Source organism: Salmo salar, chromosome ssa15, assembly GCF_905237065.1.
Source record: "Salmo salar chromosome ssa15, Ssal_v3.1, whole genome shotgun sequence".
Classification (NCBI taxonomy): domain Eukaryota; kingdom Metazoa; phylum Chordata; class Actinopteri; order Salmoniformes; family Salmonidae; genus Salmo; species Salmo salar.
Window position 1 is genome coordinate 31,614,259 of NC_059456.1, and position 18,726 is coordinate 31,632,984.

The following is an 18,726-nucleotide window of genomic DNA, read 5'->3' on the forward strand; positions in this document are numbered from 1 at the left end:
CCCAGTCAAGGCTGATGAAACAAAGCCTTTTCATAAGCTCTGTTCATCGTCGCCCAATGAAATCTCTTCCTTTTTGTTTTACACCGGCTACTTCTCTCCTGCCTGTGTGTCCAGTACCTTTCTAAAGAAGTGGTGACTGAAAATACTTTACAATAAAATCTGTGTGAGATGTTATTCAGAACATTACAGTCTGTAGAGATGATACAACATAAAATACACAGTATAGTAATGTCTGGAATGATTTTCCTATTTTTTAACAAATTTTCTCTTTCTCTTGTGCTATCTGTTATCTTTTCCTTCCCTTTCCCCGTTGTGCTACCTCCCCCTATCCCCTACCCTCTCTCTTCTCTCTCTCGGTCTGTCTCTCCTCTCCTCTCCTCTTCTCTTCTTTCTCTGTCTCTCTCTCTCTCTCTCTCTCTCTCTCTCTCTCTCTCTCTCTCTCTCTCTCTCTCTCTCTCTCTCTCTCTCTCTCTCTCTCTCTCTCTCTCTCTCTCTCTCTCATTCCCTCAGCAGCGCCCTCTCCAGGGGGCAGGGAAGGGTAACAGCCTGTTGAGCGGCAGGCCTATCTGGATGGAGAAGATGGTGCTGGGAAGGGTCAAGGTGCCTCACACCTTCTCAGTGCACACCTATACCAGACCAACCATCTGCCAGTTCTGTAAACGCCTGCTGAAAGGCCTGTTCCGCCAGGGCATGCAGTGCAAAGGTGAGGCACTCTAAACACTGGAATGATGTTGTGTAGATAGAGGGATCCTGAGTGGCACAGCGGTCTAAGGCACTGCATCGCAGTGCTAGAGGTGTCACTACAGACCCGGGTTCGATCCCGGGCTGTATCACAACCGGCTGTGATTGGGAGTCCCATAGGGCGGCACACAATTGGCCCAGCATTGTCTGGGTTACAGGAGGGTTTGGCCGTCATTGTAAATAAGAATTTGATCTTAACTGACTCAACTAGTTAAAGGTTCAATAAAATATATGATCTAATTCAAATGATTAACAGTAGATGTAAGATCTTAATGTGACTAGATGTGCATAGATATGTCCATATGGCATCTTCGTACAGTCGGTTGAGTGAACGTGATGTTGAATGTTCATGTTTTCAGATTGTAAATTTAACTGCCATAAGAGATGTGCAGCCAAGATACCAAGAGACTGCCTTGGTGAGGTTTCCTTTAATGGAGGTAAGTTTGTCTCAAGTATATAGCTACCTAAAATTGCCTCCATAACTTGTCCCCACTATTTAGTCAAAAGCATTTCTGCCCCCAGTGTATTGAATGTATTGATGGATATGTGGAAGAATGCCTCCCCCATGTAGTAAGTAGTTAGCCAGGTCCCATATGCTATGTACTGTAGCCAACTCTTCACATGTACAGTTCATACAGTAGGATACCAGGCTAGTAAGCAGTACATACCTTTACCACATGTACAGTTTATACAGTAGGATACCAGGCTAGTAAGCAGTACATACCTTTACCACATGTACAGTTCATACAGTAGGATACCAGGCTAGTAAGCAGTACATACCTTTACCACATGTACAGTTCATACAGTAGCATACCAGGCTAGTAAGCAGTACATACCTTTACCACATGTACAGTTCATACAGTAGGATACCAGGCTAGTAAGCAGTACATACCTTTACCACATGTACAGTTCATACAGTAGGATACCAGGCTAGTAAGCAGTACATACCTTTACCACATGTACAGTTCATACAGTAGGATACCAGGCTAGTAAGCAGTACATACCTTTACCACATGTACAGTTCATACAGTAGGGACCCAGGCTAGTAAGCAGTACATACCTTTACCACATGTACAGTTCATACAGTAGGGACCCAGGCTAGTAAGCAGTACATACCTTTACCACATGAGGACCACAGTGGAAATAAGTGTATTTAATGTGTCATCCTCTGGGATTTGTTGTACTTAATTGTTTCAAATCAATCAATCCATTCATGAATCAATATCCTACTGTGTCTCCTGCCTCAGAACCGGCCAGTCCTGGCCCCGACTCTGAGACCACCATGGAGGTGGACAACAGTGATGTGAACAGTGAGGGCAGCCAGAGCATGGAAGACTCGGAGGAGCCCTCCACCCCAGACGATAAGTTCTACATTGAAGGGCCCTGTCTGGATGGGGACAAGGACGAGGACACAGTGAAGGCTATCAGGTACTTACTTAGGGCCATATTCAATCTGTATCACTGAAGTGTTACAGATTGTGCAATAGAAACTTAAAGGTAATTTCCGGTTGAGCCGACATATGCAGCATTTACCATGAATGCATTCTCTGCTAACGCAGGAACATTGCCTTTAAATTTCAATCGCGCTGTAAAGCTGAACTTCTGCGATACAGATTGAATAGAGCCCTTAGTCCTCTTCTCCCCGGGTGGGACATAAAGCTGTAACATTCTTCTGGCACTAGAGTTGGTCTTTGGCTACATTTATGTCATGTCCCGTGAGAGTCTCATCTCTCCCAACTCAGCCACCACAGGCTATCACTGGACTGGAATGAATATGATGTTTAATGAAATGAATAGGTATAATGTGTGCAGATGCGTTCAATTGTGGAGTTCCTTGTGTTCTGTTGCGTTTCGTATATGAAATTAGTTTGTGAGTTTGTTGTTACATCACATAAGCTTTATAAATGTATGCCAATGATTTGGCAATTGGCATTACCCACCGGGCAAAAATGGGTAGAACCAACGTTGTTTCCACGTCATTTCAACCCCTTCAAAAAAGTGAATCAATGTGGACAACTGGAGTTGCAAAAAGTCATCAACTTAAGGACATTTCCTGTTTTTTTTAACAAACTTTTAACCTAAATCCAATGACATGGTGACATGTCTCAACCAAATGTAAATCAAAACTGATGTCTGTGCCCAGTGGGTAAGCATACATTTGTTCATACGTGCTCTTGTCATTTTGTGTAGCCCCATGACAAGCAGTTTCATCCCCCTAATGCGGGTGGTTCAGTCCATAAAACAAACCAAGCGGAAGAGCACAACCATGGTTCGGGAGGGATGGATGGTCCACTACACCAGCCGAGACAACCTGGTAAGAAACCTCTTGGATCATCAAAAAAAAAAGAGAGAGAGCGAGCGAGAGAGAGTCAATAGTATTTTTCAGAGATGCTATTTGAGGTTTTGATGATAATTCACTGCTGTGATCTGTTTTTGTTTTCAGAGGAAGAGGCATTACTGGAGGCTGGACAGCAAGTGTCTGACCCTGCTGCAGAACGAAACAGGAACCAAGTATTACAAGGTACAAGACCGGTCATCACATCTCTTATTAGACGTCTCTGTCCAATTATAGAAGTTACACAGACAACAAAAAGACATTGACAGGTCAAAAGTGACAGGTCTAAAGTGTAGTGTGAAGCTTGGAGACAAGCTAGAAAAGGTCCTGTCATTCCAGTTATTGCTTTCTATTTATGTAGTGAACATTTTAGTAACGCTTGTGGTGTTATTTGAAGAAAGTAAGGTGTTGCCCTCATCCTCCCACAGACAGACAGGCAAGGCTGTCTTTTCCCTCTCTATTCTCTCCTCCTTTCATGTTCTTTTTGCCTGAGAGAGAGACAGAGAGAGAGAGAGAGAGAGAGAGAGAGAGAGAGAGAGAGAGAGAGAGAGAGAGAGAGAGAGAGACAGAGTGAGAGAGAGAGAGAGAGAGAGAGACAGAGAGAGACAGAGTAGAGAGAGAGAGAGACAGAGTAGAGAGAGAGACAGAGTAGAGAGAGAGAGAGAGAGAGCCCTGTGGCTGAATCTCTGAGCATGCTCCTCCTGTGGCAGACCGACCGTCAGTGCCAGGACTGGACTGGGGGGCTTCCCTGTGGTGTCTCTGGCCGTTCCTCCCTCCCTGCCTGCCTGGCAGGCTGCCAGCATGCCTCGTGCCCAGAACGGGGAGGCACGTCCTGCCTTTTAATCAGGGGAGCGCTTTGCTTCCCCCCTGACCCGGCGGAGCACCCTGTCATGTGGCACGCTCGGCAAACCACAAGCAGTTAATCTTATACTGGCGACAGAGGCCCGGATGGGTGCAGCAGACTGGGCTGACTGAGAGACGATTGGCTGGCCAGCAATTCTCTCTCTCTCTCTCTCTCTCTCTCTCTCTCTTTTTCTCTTTCTCTCTCTCTCCTTGTGGGTGTGTTGGTTCGCTCGGCTACAGCAGCGGAATGTTAAAATGGACTTGAAAAGCCCCACACACTTCATTCCTCAAAGGCTGCCAGAGAGTGAGGAGAAGAGAGTAAAGACCATAGCTGAGAAGAGGAGAGAGGGGACCTGGTAGAGCTGAGAGTGTAGTTATTCCTGGGACAGTTAGACGTTAGGACGCTATAGGTGTACTTTTTAGCAGCTGATTGGAGTACCTCAGCCTCACGGGTCGTTTGATTGGCTGACAATCCATTGTGAACTTTGGTGACCTTTGACCCTGCTCCTTTGACTCCGTCCTCAGGAGATCCCCCTGTCAGAGATCCTGCAGGTGGAGCAGGCGCAGGACTTCCACAGCCTGGCCCAGGGCAGCAACCCTCACTGCTTCGAGATCATCACCGCCACTATGGTCTACTACGTGGGGGAGAATAACAGTGGTCACTTCCATAACCCTACCCTGGCTGCCACGGGTGTGGGGCTGGAGGTGGCCCAGGGCTGGGAGAAGGCCATCCGGCAGGCCCTGATGCCCGTCACTCCGCAACCCAGTGTCGGCACTGGCCCCGGACAGGGCAAGGATCACAGTGAGTAGAATAGTACCCTGGCCTGCTGCTAATGTGATTGAGGATCTGCTGAGGAGATCAGGAAAATGTAATGTCACACAATTTGTATGTTTTTATGGCCGTGTGTGTGCGCGCAGCTGTGACCTCCCGCTGCCTGCTCAAAGTGTATTACTGGAAAATTAAATGGTGGCATTTTAAGACGATTTAAGAGATTTTAGGGGATTTTCAAGCTTTTTTTGATTTCTCTCTGGCTGTGATTAGTGATAGAAAAATTCCTCCCGTCATTTAATTAATGGAGAGTGATATAACATCATTAAACTCAAACAATCTGTAGTCACACAAAGGAGTATAACGCCAGTGAGCGATGTTTGGTTATTTGATGGTTAACTACTGTCACACAAAGAACGCGTCTCACATGCTCAAACTAGTTGCTTATTTACTGCAAGACCAATTAAAAAGAAGAAGGCCGTATTGGTCGAGGTCTTTGGGTTCAGTTTGCATCGAGATTGTTTGCATCCCAAATGGCACCTATTCCTTATGTAATGATTATTGTCAAAAGTAGTGAACTACATAGCCATTTGGGATACAGACTTTGTTCCACTGGCCTGTGCATACAATACAGGCAGTATTATATACTGCTAAAAAAAAATAAAGGGAACACTTAAACAACACATCCTAGATCTGAATGAAATAAATAATCTTATTAAATACATTTTTCTTTACATAGTTGAATGTGCTGACAACAAAATCACACAAAAATAATCAATGAAAATCCAATTTATCAACCCATGGAGGTCTGGATTTGGAGTCACACTCAAAATTAAAGTGGAAAACCACACTACAGGCTGATCCAACTTTGATGTAATGTCCTTAAAACAAGTCAAAATGAGGCTCAGTAGTGTGTGTGGCCTCCACGTGCCTGTATGACCTCCCTACAGCGCCTGGGCATGCTCCTGATGAGGTGGCGGATGGTCTCCTGAGGGATCTCCTCCTAGACCTGGACTAAAGCATCTGCCAACTCCTGGACAGTCTGTGGTGCAACGTGGCGTTGGTAGATGGAGCGAGACATGATGTTCCAGATGTGCTCAATTGGATTCAGGTCTGGGGAACGGGCGGGCCAGTCCATAGCATCAATGCCTTCCTCTTGCAGGAACTGCTGACACACTCCAGCCACATGAGGTCTAGCATTGTCTTGCATTAGGAGGAACCCAGGGCCAACCGCACCAGCATATGGTCTCACAAGGGGTCTGAGGATCTCATCTGGGTACCTAATGGCAGTCAGGCTACCTCTGGCGAGCACATGGAGGGCTGTGCGGCCCCCCAAAGAAATGCCACCCCACACCATGACTGACCCACCGCCAAACCGGTCATGCTGGAGGATGTTGCAGGCAGCAGAACGTTCTCCACGGCGTCTCCAGACTCTGTCACGTCTGTCACATGTGCTCAGTGTGAACCTGCTTTCATCTGTGAAGAGCACAGGGCGCCAGTGGCGAATTTGCCAATCTTGGTGTTGTCTGGCAAATGCCAAACGTCCTGCACGGTGTTGGGCTGTAAGCACAACCCCCACCTGTGGATGTCGGGCCCTCATACCACCCTCATGGAGTCTGTTTCTGATCGTTTGAGCAGACACATGCACATTTGTGGCCTGCTGGAGGTCATTTTGCAGGGCTCTGGCAGTGCTTCTCCTGCTCCTCCTTGCACGATGGCTGAGGTAGCGGTCCTGCTGCTGGGTTGTTGCCCTCCTACGGCCTCCTCCACATCTCCTGGTGTACTGGCCTGTCTCCTGGTAGCGCCTCCATGCTCTGGACACTGCGCTGACAGACACAGCAAACCTTCTTGCCACAGCTCGCATTGATGTGCCATCCTGGATGAGCTGCACTACCTGAGCCACTTGTGTGGGTTTTAGACTCCGTCTCATGCTACCACTAGAGTGAAAGCACCGCCAGCATTTAAAAGTGACCAAAACATCAGCCAGGAAGCATAGGAACTGAGAAGTGGTCTGTGGTCCCCACCTGCAGAACCACTCCTTTATTGGGGGTGTCTTGCTAATTGCCTATAATTTCCACCTGTTGTCTATTCCATTTGCACAACAGCATGTGAAATGTATTGTCAATCAGTGTTGCTTCCTAAGTGGACAGTTTGATTTCACAGAAGTGTGATTGACTTGGAGTTGCATTGTGTTGTTTAAGTGTTCCCTTTATTTTTTTGAGCAGTGTATATTTCTCTATGGATTGTGTTACATAAACCCAGCCTTTGGTTGACCCAGCTGATTTGCATTTGGTGGCCAACTACTGGGACAGAGTGCTGGTATAGAACACTGGATATGACCTTAACCACCATGGCTGGGCCTGGGTTCAGAATCAATGGAAACCCCAATGGAAACGTACTGAACGTACAGGCTGGGCTTTCGCCTTGCGGGTTTCTACTACTGAACAGTGGCTCTAGCCTGGTCCCAGATCTGTGTGCTCTTGCCAACTCCATTGCTGTCAAGCCATAGCATGACAACGAGTTGGCATTAAAGCACAAACAGACTGCCACTCAGGCCAGTTAGGATTTAGTTGTTATTAAAATATATATCAAAATATACTTAACTAAGAACATTACCATGTGTCCTTGGTGTGTCCTGCTTCAAATAATGCTTGATCATTTACTATTTTCGAAGCCTCGCATAATCTGTTTCTTGTCTCTTCAGAGGACATTTCTATCAGCATATCAGTGTCTAACTCACAGATCACAGAGAATGTGGTAAGTGTCTATCCAATACAGCATATTAGCTGTGTATAGCTACAGCTCCACAAGCTTTCCTGATAACTAAGGAATTTAGGGATATAAAAAATATTAGATATCTGCAAAATGTTAGATGGATGTCCGTTTAGTGAAATAAAGTGCATTCGGAAAGTATTCAAATACCTTGACTTTTTCCACATTTTGTTACCTGACAGCCTTATTCTAAAATGGATTAAATACATGTTTTTCCTCATCAATCTACATACAATACCGCATAATGACAAAGCGAAAACAGGTTTTTAGAAATGTTAGCAATTTTATAAAACATTTAAAACAGAAATACCTTATTTACATAAGTATTCAGACCCTTTGCTATGAGACTTGAAATTGTGCCCAGGTGCATCCTGTTTCCATTATTCATCCTTGAGATGTTTCTACAACTTGATTGGCGTCCACCTGTGGTAAATTCAATTGATTGGATATGATTTGGAAAGGCACACACCTGTCTAAATAAGGTCCCACAGTTGACAGTGCATGTCAGAGCAAAAACCAAGCCATGAGGTCGAAGGTATTGTCCGTAGAGCTCCGAGACAGGATTGTGTCGAGGCACAGATCTGGGGAAAGGTATCAAAAAATGTTTGCAGCATTGAAGGTCCTCAAGAACACAGTGGCCCCCATCATTCTTAAATGGAAGAAGTTTGGAACCACCAAGACTCTTCCTAGAGCTGGCCGCAAGGACCAACTGAGCAATCGGGGGAGAAGTGCCTTGGTCAGGGAGGTGACCAAGGACACAATGGTCACTCTGACAGAGCTCCAGAGTTCCTCTGTGGAGATGGGATAACCTTCCAGAAGGACAACCATCTCTGCATCACTCCACCAATCAGGCCTTTATGGTAGAGTGGCCAGACGGAAGCCACTCCTCAGTAAAAGGCACACGACAGCCTGCTTGGAACTGGCCAAAAGGCACCTAAAGGATTCTCAGACCATGAGAAACAAGATTCTCTAGTCTGATGAAACCAAGATTGAACTCTTTGGCCTGAATGCCAAGTGTCACGTCTGGAGGAAACCTGGCATCATCCCTACGGTGAAGCATGGTGGTGGCAGCATCATGCTGTGGGGAGGTTTCTCAGCGGCAGGTACTGGGAGACTAGTCAGGATTGAATGAAAGATGAACAGAGCAAAGTACAGAGAGATCCTTGATGAAAACCTGCTCCAGAGCGCTCAGGACCTCAGACTGGGGCGAAGGTTCACCTTCCAACAGGACAACGCAGGAGTGGCTTCGGGACAAGTCTCTGAATGTCCTTGAGTGGTCCAGCCAGAGCGCGGACTTGAACCTGATCGAACATCTCTGGAGAGACCTGAAAATAGCTGTGCAGCGATGCTCCCCTTCCAACCTGACAGAGCTTGAGAGGATCTGCAGAGAAGAATGGGAGAAACTCCCCAAATACATGTGTGCCAAGCTTGTAGCACCATACCGAAGAAGACTCGAGGCTCTAATCGCTGACAAAGGTGCTTCCGCAAAGTACTCAGTAAAGGGTCTGAATACTTATGTAAATGTGATTGAAAAAAATATAAAAAATCTAAAAACTTGTTTTTGCTTTGTCATTACGGGGTATTGTGTGCAGATTGATGAGGGGGGGACGACGACAATTGAATCAATTTTAGAATAAGACTGAATACTTTCCGAGGACACTGTATGTCTTTTCTCTTTTTCAGGATATCAGTTCAGTCTACCAGATCTTTGCTGATGAGGTCCTTGGGTCAGGCCAGTTTGGGATTGTGTATGGAGGTAAGTCAGACTGACTCTACAGTATTTCTGTTGGCTTCATGTACATGGTGAAGTGGAGATGAAATTCAGCCCTGATGAAGGCTAAAGGGCCGAAATGGTTTGGTTTTACTTTCACCAATAACAAAGCACTTTTATCAACTTCCACTGTCCTCCCAAGAGTTCAGTTTGCTCCTCATTTCATGCACCTTGGTTGGAGAGCGAGGTAGAGGAAGTGTTCCCTTCCGTTTGGCTTCATGTACATCCATCCATCCATCCACGTTTCCTCTCTTTATAGTTTCAATCACTGGGAGGGGAAGACTACTTATTTTTCTTTCTATGTTATGCAAATCAACTTTTATTAGTAGAATTCCTTTCTCTGTTTGTTCTATAGTTCGAGACAAAGGTAGAAATACAGACAGTTCATTTGCTACAGTCTGCAGCGAGTAGCCTGTGATTTATCTTGTTCATTCTCATGTGTAGGTAAACACAGAAAGACTGGGAGAGACGTGGCCATCAAAATCATCGACAAGATGAGGTTCCCTACCAAGCAGGAGAGCCAGCTGAGGAACGAGGTGGCCATTCTCCAGGTAGATAAAAGACAGAGAAGCCTGGCTATTTTACAGCCAGTCTAGACCCTGATAGCCTGGGAATCTAAAGTAGCTACGTTTCACTATTGTTTCACTTCACAACAGTAGTGAAACATAGAGATTCGGTTTTGTGGTCTCATGCTAGATTTGTGAAAGACTCTTGTGAAGAAATGTTTGACTTTTTCAGATTTCAGAGTGAGCCTGTGGACCCTGGTACATACACATCATATCCACTATGTGGAGTGGGGTGTTAGTTGATGAAAACAAACCCTGTGTACGTGTCCGTGTCCTTGTTTCTGAAAGAAAATTATTTTTTTTGTCCATTAAAATAACATCAAATTGATCAGAAATACAGTGTAGACATTGTTAATGTTGTGAATGACTATTGGAAACTGGAAACTGCAGATTTTTTATGGAATATCTACATAGGTGTACAGAGGCCCATTATCAGCAACCATCACTCCTGTGTTCCAATGGCATATTGTGCTAGCTAATCCAAGTTTATCATTTTAAAAGGCTAATTGATCATTAGAAAACCCTTTTGCAATTATGTTAGCACAGCTGAAAACTGTTGTGCTGATTAAAGAAGCAAAAAAACTGGCCTTCTTTAGACTAGTTGAGTGTCTGGAGCGTCAGCATTTGTGGGTTCGATTACAGGCTCAAAATGGCCAGAAACAAAGAACTTTCTTCTGAAACTCGTCAGACTATTCTTGTTCTGAGAAATGAAGGCAATTCCAAGCGAGAAATTGCCAAGAAACTGAAGATCTTGTACAACGCTGTGTACTACTCCCTTCACAGAACAGCGCAAATTGGCTCCAACCAGAATAAAAAGAGGAGTGGGAGGCCCCGGTGCACAACTAAGCAAGAGGACAAGTACATTAGAGTGTCTAGTTTGAGAAACAGACGCCTCACAAGTCCTCAACTGGAAGCTTCATTAAATAGTACCCACAAAACACCAGTCTCAACTTCAACAGTGAAGTGGCGACTCCGGGATGCTGGCCTTCTAGGCAGAGTTCCCCTGTCCAGTGTCTGTGTTTTTTTGCCCATCTTAATATTTTATTTTTATTGGCCAGTCTGAGATATGGCTTTTTCTTTGCAACTCTGCCTAGAAGGCCAGCATCCCGTAGTCGCCTCTTCACTGTTGACGTTGAGACTGGTGTAACCCTAACCCTACTCTCCCATCCCCACAGCATGATGCTGCCACCACCGTGCTTCACCGTATGGATGGTGCCAGGTTTCCTCCAGACGTGACACTTGGCATTCAGGCCAAAGAGTTCAATCTGGGTTTCATCAGACCAGAGAATCTTGTTTCTCATGGTCTGAGAGTCTATAGGTGCCTTTTGGCAAACTCCAAGCGGGCTGTCATGTGCCTTTTACTGAGGAGTGGTTTCCGTCTGGCCACTCTACCATTAAGGCCTGATTGGTGGAGTTCTGCAGAGATGGTTGTCCTTCTGGAAGCTTCTCTCATCTCCACAGAGGAACCCTAGAGCTCTATCAAACATTAAGGACACCTTCTTAATATTGAGTTGCACTCCCCTTTTTGCCCTCAGAACAGCCTCAATTTGTCGGGGAATAGACTCTACACAGTGTCGAAAGTGTTCCACAGGGATGCTGGTCCATGCTGACTCTAATACTTTCCACAGTTGTGTCAAGTTGGCTGGATGTCCTTTGGTTGGTGGACCATTCTTGATACACATGAAAAACCTAGCAGCGTTGCAGTTCTTGACACAAACCGGTGCTCCTTAACACCTACTACCATACCCCGTTCAAAGGCACTGAAATCTTTTGTCTTGCCCATTCACCCTCTGAATGGCACACGTACACAATCCATGTCTCAATTGTCTCAAGGCTTAAAGATCATTCTTTAACCGGTCTCCTCCCCTTCATCTACAATGATTGAAGTGGTGACATCAATAAGGGATCATAGTTTTCACCTGGATTCACTTGGTCAGTCTATGTCATGGAAAGAGCAGGTGTTCCTAATGTTTTCTGCACTCAGTGTGTGTGTGTGTGTGTATATATATATATATATATTGCTCAAAAAAATAAAGGGAACACTTAAACAACACATCCTAGATCTGAATGAAAGAAATAATCTTATTAAATACTTTTTTCTTTACATAGTTGAATGTGCTGACAACAAAATCACACAAAAATAATCAATGGAAATCCAATTTATCAACCCATGGAGGTCTGGATTTGGAGTCACACTCAAAATTAAAGTGGAAAACCACACTACAGGCTGATCCAACTTTGATGTAATGTCCTTAAAACAAGTCAAAATGAGGCTCAGTAGTGTGTGTGGCCTCCACGTGCCTGTATGACCTCCCTACAACGCCTGGGCATGCTCCTGATGAGGTGGCGGATGGTCTTCTGAGGGATCTCCTCCCAGACCTGGACTAAAGCATCTGCCAACTCCTGGACAGTCTGTGGTGCAACGTGGCGTTGGTGGATGGAGCGAGACATGATGTCCCAGATGTGCTCAATTGGATTCAGGTCTGGGGAACGGGCGGGCCAGTCAATAGCATCAATGACTTCCTCTTGCAGGAACTGCTGACACACTCCAGCCACATGAGGTCTAGCATTGTCTTGCATTAGGAGGAACCCAGGGCCAACCGCACCAGCATATGGTCTCACAAGGGGTCTGAGGATCTCATCTTGGTACCTAATGGCAGTCAGGCTACCTCTGGCGAGCACATAGAGGGCTGTGCGGCCCCCAAAGAAATGCCAACCCACACCATGACTGACCCACCGCCAAACCGGTCATGCTGGAGGATGTTGCAGGCAGCAGAACGTTCTCCACGGCGTCTCCATACTCTGTCACGTCTTTCAAGTGCTCAGTGTGAACCTGCTTTCATCTGTGAAGAGCACAGGGCGCCAGTGGCGAATTTGCCAATCTTGGTGTTCTCTGGCAAATGCCAAACGTCCTGCACGGTGTTGGGCTGTAAGCACAACCCCCACCTGTGGACGTCGGGCCCTCATACCACCCTCATGGAGTCTGTTTCTGACCGTTTGAGCAGACACATGCACATTTGTGGCCTGCTGGAGGTCATTTTGCAGGGCTCTGGCAGTGCTCCTCCTTGCACAAAGGCGGAGGTAGCGGTCCTGCTGCTGGGTTGTTGCCCTCCTATGACCTCCTCCACGTCTCCTGATGTACTGGCCTGTCTCCTGGTAGCGCCTCCATGCTCTAGACACTACGCTGACAGACACAGCAAACCTTCTTGCCACAGCTCGCATTGATGTGCCATCCTGGATGAGCTGCACTACCTGAGCCACTTGTGTGGGTTGTAGACTCCGTCTGATGCTACCACTAGAGTGAAAGCACCGCCAGCATTCAAAAGTGACCAAAACATCAGCCAGGAAGCATAGGAACTGAGAAGTGGTCTGTGGTCCCCACCTACAGAACCACTCCTTTATTGGGGGTGTCTTGCTAATTGCCTATAATTTCCACCTGTTGTCTATTCCATTTGCACAACAGCATGTGAAATTTATTGTCAATCAGTGTTGCTTCCTAAGTGGACAGTTTGATTTCACAGAAGTGTGATTGACTTGGAGTTACATTGTGTTGTTTAAGTGTTCCCTTTATTTTTTTGAGCAGTATATATATATATATATATATATATATATATATATATATATAATAAATAAATAAATAAATAAATAACTGTGTGCATGCATCACTTTGCTCATCATTGAGGTCATCTGTCAGTTGAGGTCATCTGTCACCCAGCCCATAGTGTATTTGTCTCCCAGGTCTTCTCCCTCTAATTGCACATCAGGGATAAATGATCTTTTAAACATATTTAATTGAATCCCTGTCTCCCTGCCTGTCAGAACCTTCACCATCCTGGCATCGTCAACCTGGAGTGCATGTTCGAGACCCCCGAGAGGGTCTTTGTTGTCATGGAGAAGCTCCATGGAGACATGCTGGAGATGATCCTGTCCAGTGAGAAGAGCAAGCTCCCCGAGCGTCTCACCAAGTTCCTGGTCACACAGGTCACTACTCAGTACTATCTGTGATCTACCTCGTAATGACCAACATGGTAACACTTTGCATACAGTGTTTTTATTACTTTATAATTGTTCCTGTAAGTACAATGTAATAACTATTGTAATTAATCATTATTACACTGTATCTATAACAGTTACCCAAATCCTTACCCTAGGCCATTGGTTCTCAACCAGGGGTACTAGGACGCCTGGGGGTACTTGGCCAATCAACAGGGGGTACTTGGCCAATCAACAGGGGGTACTTAAGAAGACTAATGAGACCATAGGTCTACTGTTAAAATGCACATGAAGGGGTACTTCAGGGTTACTCTAGGCAGAGCAAAATTCAGTTGGTGGAACCACTGCCTTAGGAGTGCCTTTTAGAGGTAATTACACAATTACAGCCCAGCCAGTGTACAGCCACTGTAATGACAAGTACCATAGCTCAGCCAGAAGTAAGTCACCCCATGTGCTTCCTGACCCACAGATCCTAGTGGCTCTGAGGCATCTCCATTTTAAGAACATCGTCCACTGTGACCTGAAGCCTGAGAATGTGCTGCTGGCCTCCGCGGAGCCCTTCCCTCAGGTGAGTGCATGACCTGTCCACCACAACATGATGCAATGCAATACTGATTCTGTTACTATGTTCTATTTACATAAATCTGTGGTCCACCACAACAAGCTAACTGAAGTACTGACTCATTATGCTATTGCTTTATTTAACCAGGTTGTTATTGTAAAAGAGAATTTGTTATCAATCACTTATTACTTTGCTAACTAAATAATAGAAAATGGAAGTTACCTATAAGGAATGACAGCTCAGTGATGGCCTTGGTTCCAACGTGTGTTCCTATAGGTGAAGCTATGTGACTTTGGCTTCGCTCGCATCATTGGCGAGAAGTCGTTCAGGCGCTCTGTGGTCGGCACACCCGCCTACCTGGCACCCGAGGTCCTACGCAGTAAAGGTTACAACCGTTCCCTGGACATGTGGTCGGTAGGTGTGATCGTTTACGTCAGCCTCAGTGGGACCTTCCCCTTCAATGAGGACGAGGACATCAACGACCAGATCCAGAATGCTGCCTTCATGTACCCTTCCAACCCCTGGAAGGACATCTCTGGAGAGGGTAAGAGAAGTGCATGCACCCCAAATGGTACCCTATATTTTGATCAGGGCCCCCATATGTATAGTAGGGAATAGGGTGCCATTTGGGATGTTGCCTGTGTGGGTCGACCAGTAGACCATCCATCTACCTATCTCCCGATTGGTGCAGCGGTATAAGGCACTGCATCTCAGTGCAAGAGGTGTCACTACAATCCCTGGTTTGAATCCAAGCTGTATCACATCCGGCCGTCATTGGGAGTCCCATAGGGCGACGCACAATTGGCCCAGTGTTGTCCGGGTTTGGCCGGGTTTGGCCGGGTTTGGCCGGGGTAGGCCTCATTGTAAATCAGAATTAGTTGCCAAGTTAAATAAAGATAACATTTGCTGGGGTTTTAACAGTTGGTCTTCACCTCTCAGGGTGTGTCCTCTTTCAATCTCCCACCTCAGGAAAAAGAGGCCTACTGCTCTCTTTAAAATGTCTTTGGAACTGTCTTTGGAACTGTCTTTGGACCTTTGAGACTGAGAACAGCAGAATAGTTTTGTAGTCCTAATTGACTCAACCTAGAGGTAGCCATTCATTTCATTCTAGTCTGGAGTGGCCAGAGTAGAGGGAGATTGTGCTGGATGGAAATGTAGATATCACTTGTTTCTGATGTCAATGTTGACCATGTTGGTCCATCCATACCCACAGCCACAGACCTGATCAACAACCTCCTCCAGGTGAAGATGAGGAAGCGTTACAGTGTGGACAAGTCCCTCAGTCACCCCTGGCTTCAGGTAACGCACCTGCACAGTGACTACTTTGTCACACTACGTTCATCACATCATTAAATGCAACACATGTCTATGATGTTCAGTTCACTCTGCTATGGAAATAGAACTTACTCCATCTAAGGATCTATGAAAGTCCTCCTGTACTTCGCCTTGCAGTTTATTAATGACAATACACTCCCCCTACACTTCCCTTCCCTCCTCCAGGACTATCAGACGTGGCTGGACCTGCGGGAGTTTGAGACACGCAGAGGGGAGCGCTACATCACCCACGAGAGCGACGACGCCCGCTGGGAGGAGCACGCTGACGAGCAGAGCCTGCATTATCCCAAGCACTTCATCATGGCGCCCAACCTGGACGACATGGAGGAGGACCCCTAGTGGCTGGGAGGACTGCCTGCAGGCTGCACGTTTCAGGAGGAGTTCACAGGGCATCCTGAGACTCGGAGACCCATGGCTGGTGCTTGGGTCCCTGGAACCTGCTACTGTTGGCTGAGACTGTAAGATTAAACAGGGAGAGATGCATGTACCCTATATGTATTTGCATAAAGGTGTCATTGTGCATTACCACATGGAACAGGCAGGAGGTGCTGCAGCGGACAGGCAGCTGTGTGGTGGTACAGTAGCATGACATGGGAACACATTCGTGGTGTTGTGAGGAAAGGCGTGACGATCGAGTATCTTCAGGTTGTTTGGTTTTCATCACATTCCAGAGACCTTAGGTATGTGGATTCTCTCTCCACGGACTGTGTTCTCTACAAGCCATAATATACAGCCTTCATATTCAACTCTGGACCTAGATGCCATTTCCACTGCATTTTTTCATTCTTCCCCTCTAATCAGGGACTGATTTAGACCTGGGACACCAGGTGGGTGCAATTAATGATCAGGTAGAACAGTGAACCAGCAGGCTCCGGACCTCGTAGGGTTAGAGTTGAATACCCCTGATATACAGTCTGTCTCATGAGCCTGAAAGACAAACCCTAAGTGGTTGGTTAGTTGGGGAATCCCTCAGCAACAGTAATAAACATTTGCACTGCCATTCAACCCAGAAAAATGGCTACAATAGAAGATGGTTTGGACCAAATCCAAGAGACATTTCAGCTTCTATAGCATATTTTTCTAATGTTGTTAGTTTATCATGTGTATTTGAAATCTCACGACTACATTGAATTGTAAATTTACCATGTGCTATTTTTTGAAAACATTTATTTCCAATGGTTTCATGTAAGGCTGTTGAACTCGAAAACATACAAAATATGCTAATGTTTTGAATATATATTGAATATATTTAGCTTATTCAATGTTTTTGCACTATTTGTTAATGCCTGTAATCTCTGGCTCCATTATTGGATGCTTTGAATGAAGTTGTGAACCAATCAGCAGCTGCTACACACGGTCTTAACCCCCCCTGAGAAAAAGAATCCTGCGAAAATGATACCGGTCTAACCAAAGCCTGAGAAACCTTCCCACAGAAATAATGACATTTCTTATGATTCTACCTTTATTTTTATATGGAATTCTGGATGTCAATTGAATGGAGTAGAGTGCTAAGTGTCACAAAAACATTGATAGGACCAAGCCTAGGGAATTTTAGATGTTAATTCTATGCTCTCAGCCATAGCTTACAAATTTTTGTTTTTTTGTTCAATGAAGTAAAGATAGTTGAGAAAAAAAAAATTGTTCAAGAACTGATGTGACCTTCTCGGAGCTCTGCCTTATTTATTTTCCTTCTCATTTCATTACATGTGTGGTATTGTGTTTTTACGGATGATTGACTGGATCCACACTCAATGCCAGAACTGCTGCTGTACCCCGGTGAGGGAGCTGCAAGGTCAAGCAGTCCGGCAGATTCACAAAAGATTTATCCCAAATGGCACCCTATTCCCTATATAGAGCACTATTTCTGACCAAAGCTGTGGTCAAAACCCGTGCACTATATAGGGAATAGGGTGCCATTTGGGATGCTGTCAAAGTCTGATCAGTGACAAAGCATGGTTGGATAAAAAGACAGCAACGGATAAATGGACTGAGTACTCTGTAAAATGTCAAACAAGCCAACAGCGGATAAGTGGACTGAGTACTCTGTACTATGTCAAACAAGCCAACAGCGGATAAGTGGACTGAGTACTCTGTAGTATGTCAAACAAGCCAACAGCGGATAAGTGGACTGAGTACTCTGTACTATGTCAAACAAGCCAACAGTGGACTGAGTACTCTGTACTATGTCAAACAAGCCAACAGCGGGCACGTCATGGGCACGTCCGTTTGAATGATGACCGTACAGCTTGTCCATGCTAATAGCGGTTGATGACATACGAAGACATTCTAAATAAAATAAAACGTTTGACACCACTGGAACCAAGTGCAGTCATATGCAGGATACTAACCCAGTTACATATTCATGACAATACAGAATACAATGAATGCATTCATTTCATTTATAGTATCAGATGACTGAAATTTTGTGTGCAGGGACAAAAATTATGATTGTTGTTTTATGAAAACACCAAATGGCTCAATTGAAACTGCAATATGTTGTCTTCACACTCCCTATTTTGGTATTAGTCTATTTTCAGTCTCAACCCACCCCTTTGGATTGTGAAACAATGTTGTGGTATGATGTTTGCCATACTGTATGTTCAGTACAAAGCACACGTAGAAGGGTGATGACTTAAACCTGAGATTAATTTAGTCTGTGTTGCCACTGGATTGGCAGATGTCAATGTTTTCTATATTTCAATATTCACATATCTAATAATAAATAAATGCCTCGGACAGTACTGAAGAGAATTTACTACTTATTTCATTTGCAGCTCGTGTCCCCTTGGTCTTATTTATCAGGTTATAGCGGTGTTCCAGACAAAGGAACATATTCTACCTTTATGTAAGAGAACTCATGGAAACTACAGCGAATGGTTATCTGTGTAAGATAGGCCATACAACATAACACACAAATGCATCCTATTTTAGTGACATTTTGAAAACAAGCAAGTATTCTTGATCATTTAATTGGTCGAGGGACTGAGGGAACTATGGGACATGTGCGTCCCTAATGGGACCCTATTCCCTATGTAGTGC

General features: G+C 45.2%; 1 protein-coding gene across 2 annotated transcripts in view; it reads left to right on the forward strand.

Moving 5' to 3' along the window:
- LOC106571242 (serine/threonine-protein kinase D3) overlaps nucleotides 1-18,428 on the forward strand; it is a 76,502-nt gene extending 58,074 nt beyond the window's left edge. The window contains exons 6-19 of one of the 2 annotated variants that reach the window (XM_014144035.2): nucleotides 511-703; nucleotides 1,101-1,178; nucleotides 1,989-2,169; nucleotides 2,932-3,055; nucleotides 3,185-3,262; nucleotides 4,445-4,721; nucleotides 7,393-7,445; nucleotides 9,144-9,216; nucleotides 9,676-9,782; nucleotides 13,617-13,778; nucleotides 14,260-14,358; nucleotides 14,629-14,896; nucleotides 15,566-15,651; nucleotides 15,853-18,428. In XM_014144035.2, coding sequence (XP_013999510.1) covers nucleotides 511-703; nucleotides 1,101-1,178; nucleotides 1,989-2,169; nucleotides 2,932-3,055; nucleotides 3,185-3,262; nucleotides 4,445-4,721; nucleotides 7,393-7,445; nucleotides 9,144-9,216; nucleotides 9,676-9,782; nucleotides 13,617-13,778; nucleotides 14,260-14,358; nucleotides 14,629-14,896; nucleotides 15,566-15,651; nucleotides 15,853-16,026 — 1,953 coding nt within the window. In that variant the 3' untranslated portion in view covers nucleotides 16,027-18,428. The remainder of the gene's footprint in view (nucleotides 1-510; nucleotides 704-1,100; nucleotides 1,179-1,988; nucleotides 2,170-2,931; nucleotides 3,056-3,184; nucleotides 3,263-4,444; nucleotides 4,722-7,392; nucleotides 7,446-9,143; nucleotides 9,217-9,675; nucleotides 9,783-13,616; nucleotides 13,779-14,259; nucleotides 14,359-14,628; nucleotides 14,897-15,565; nucleotides 15,652-15,852) is intronic. The other variant, XM_014144036.2, reaches the window with a different exon arrangement.
- The last annotated feature ends 298 nt before the right edge of the window (nucleotides 18,429-18,726 follow it).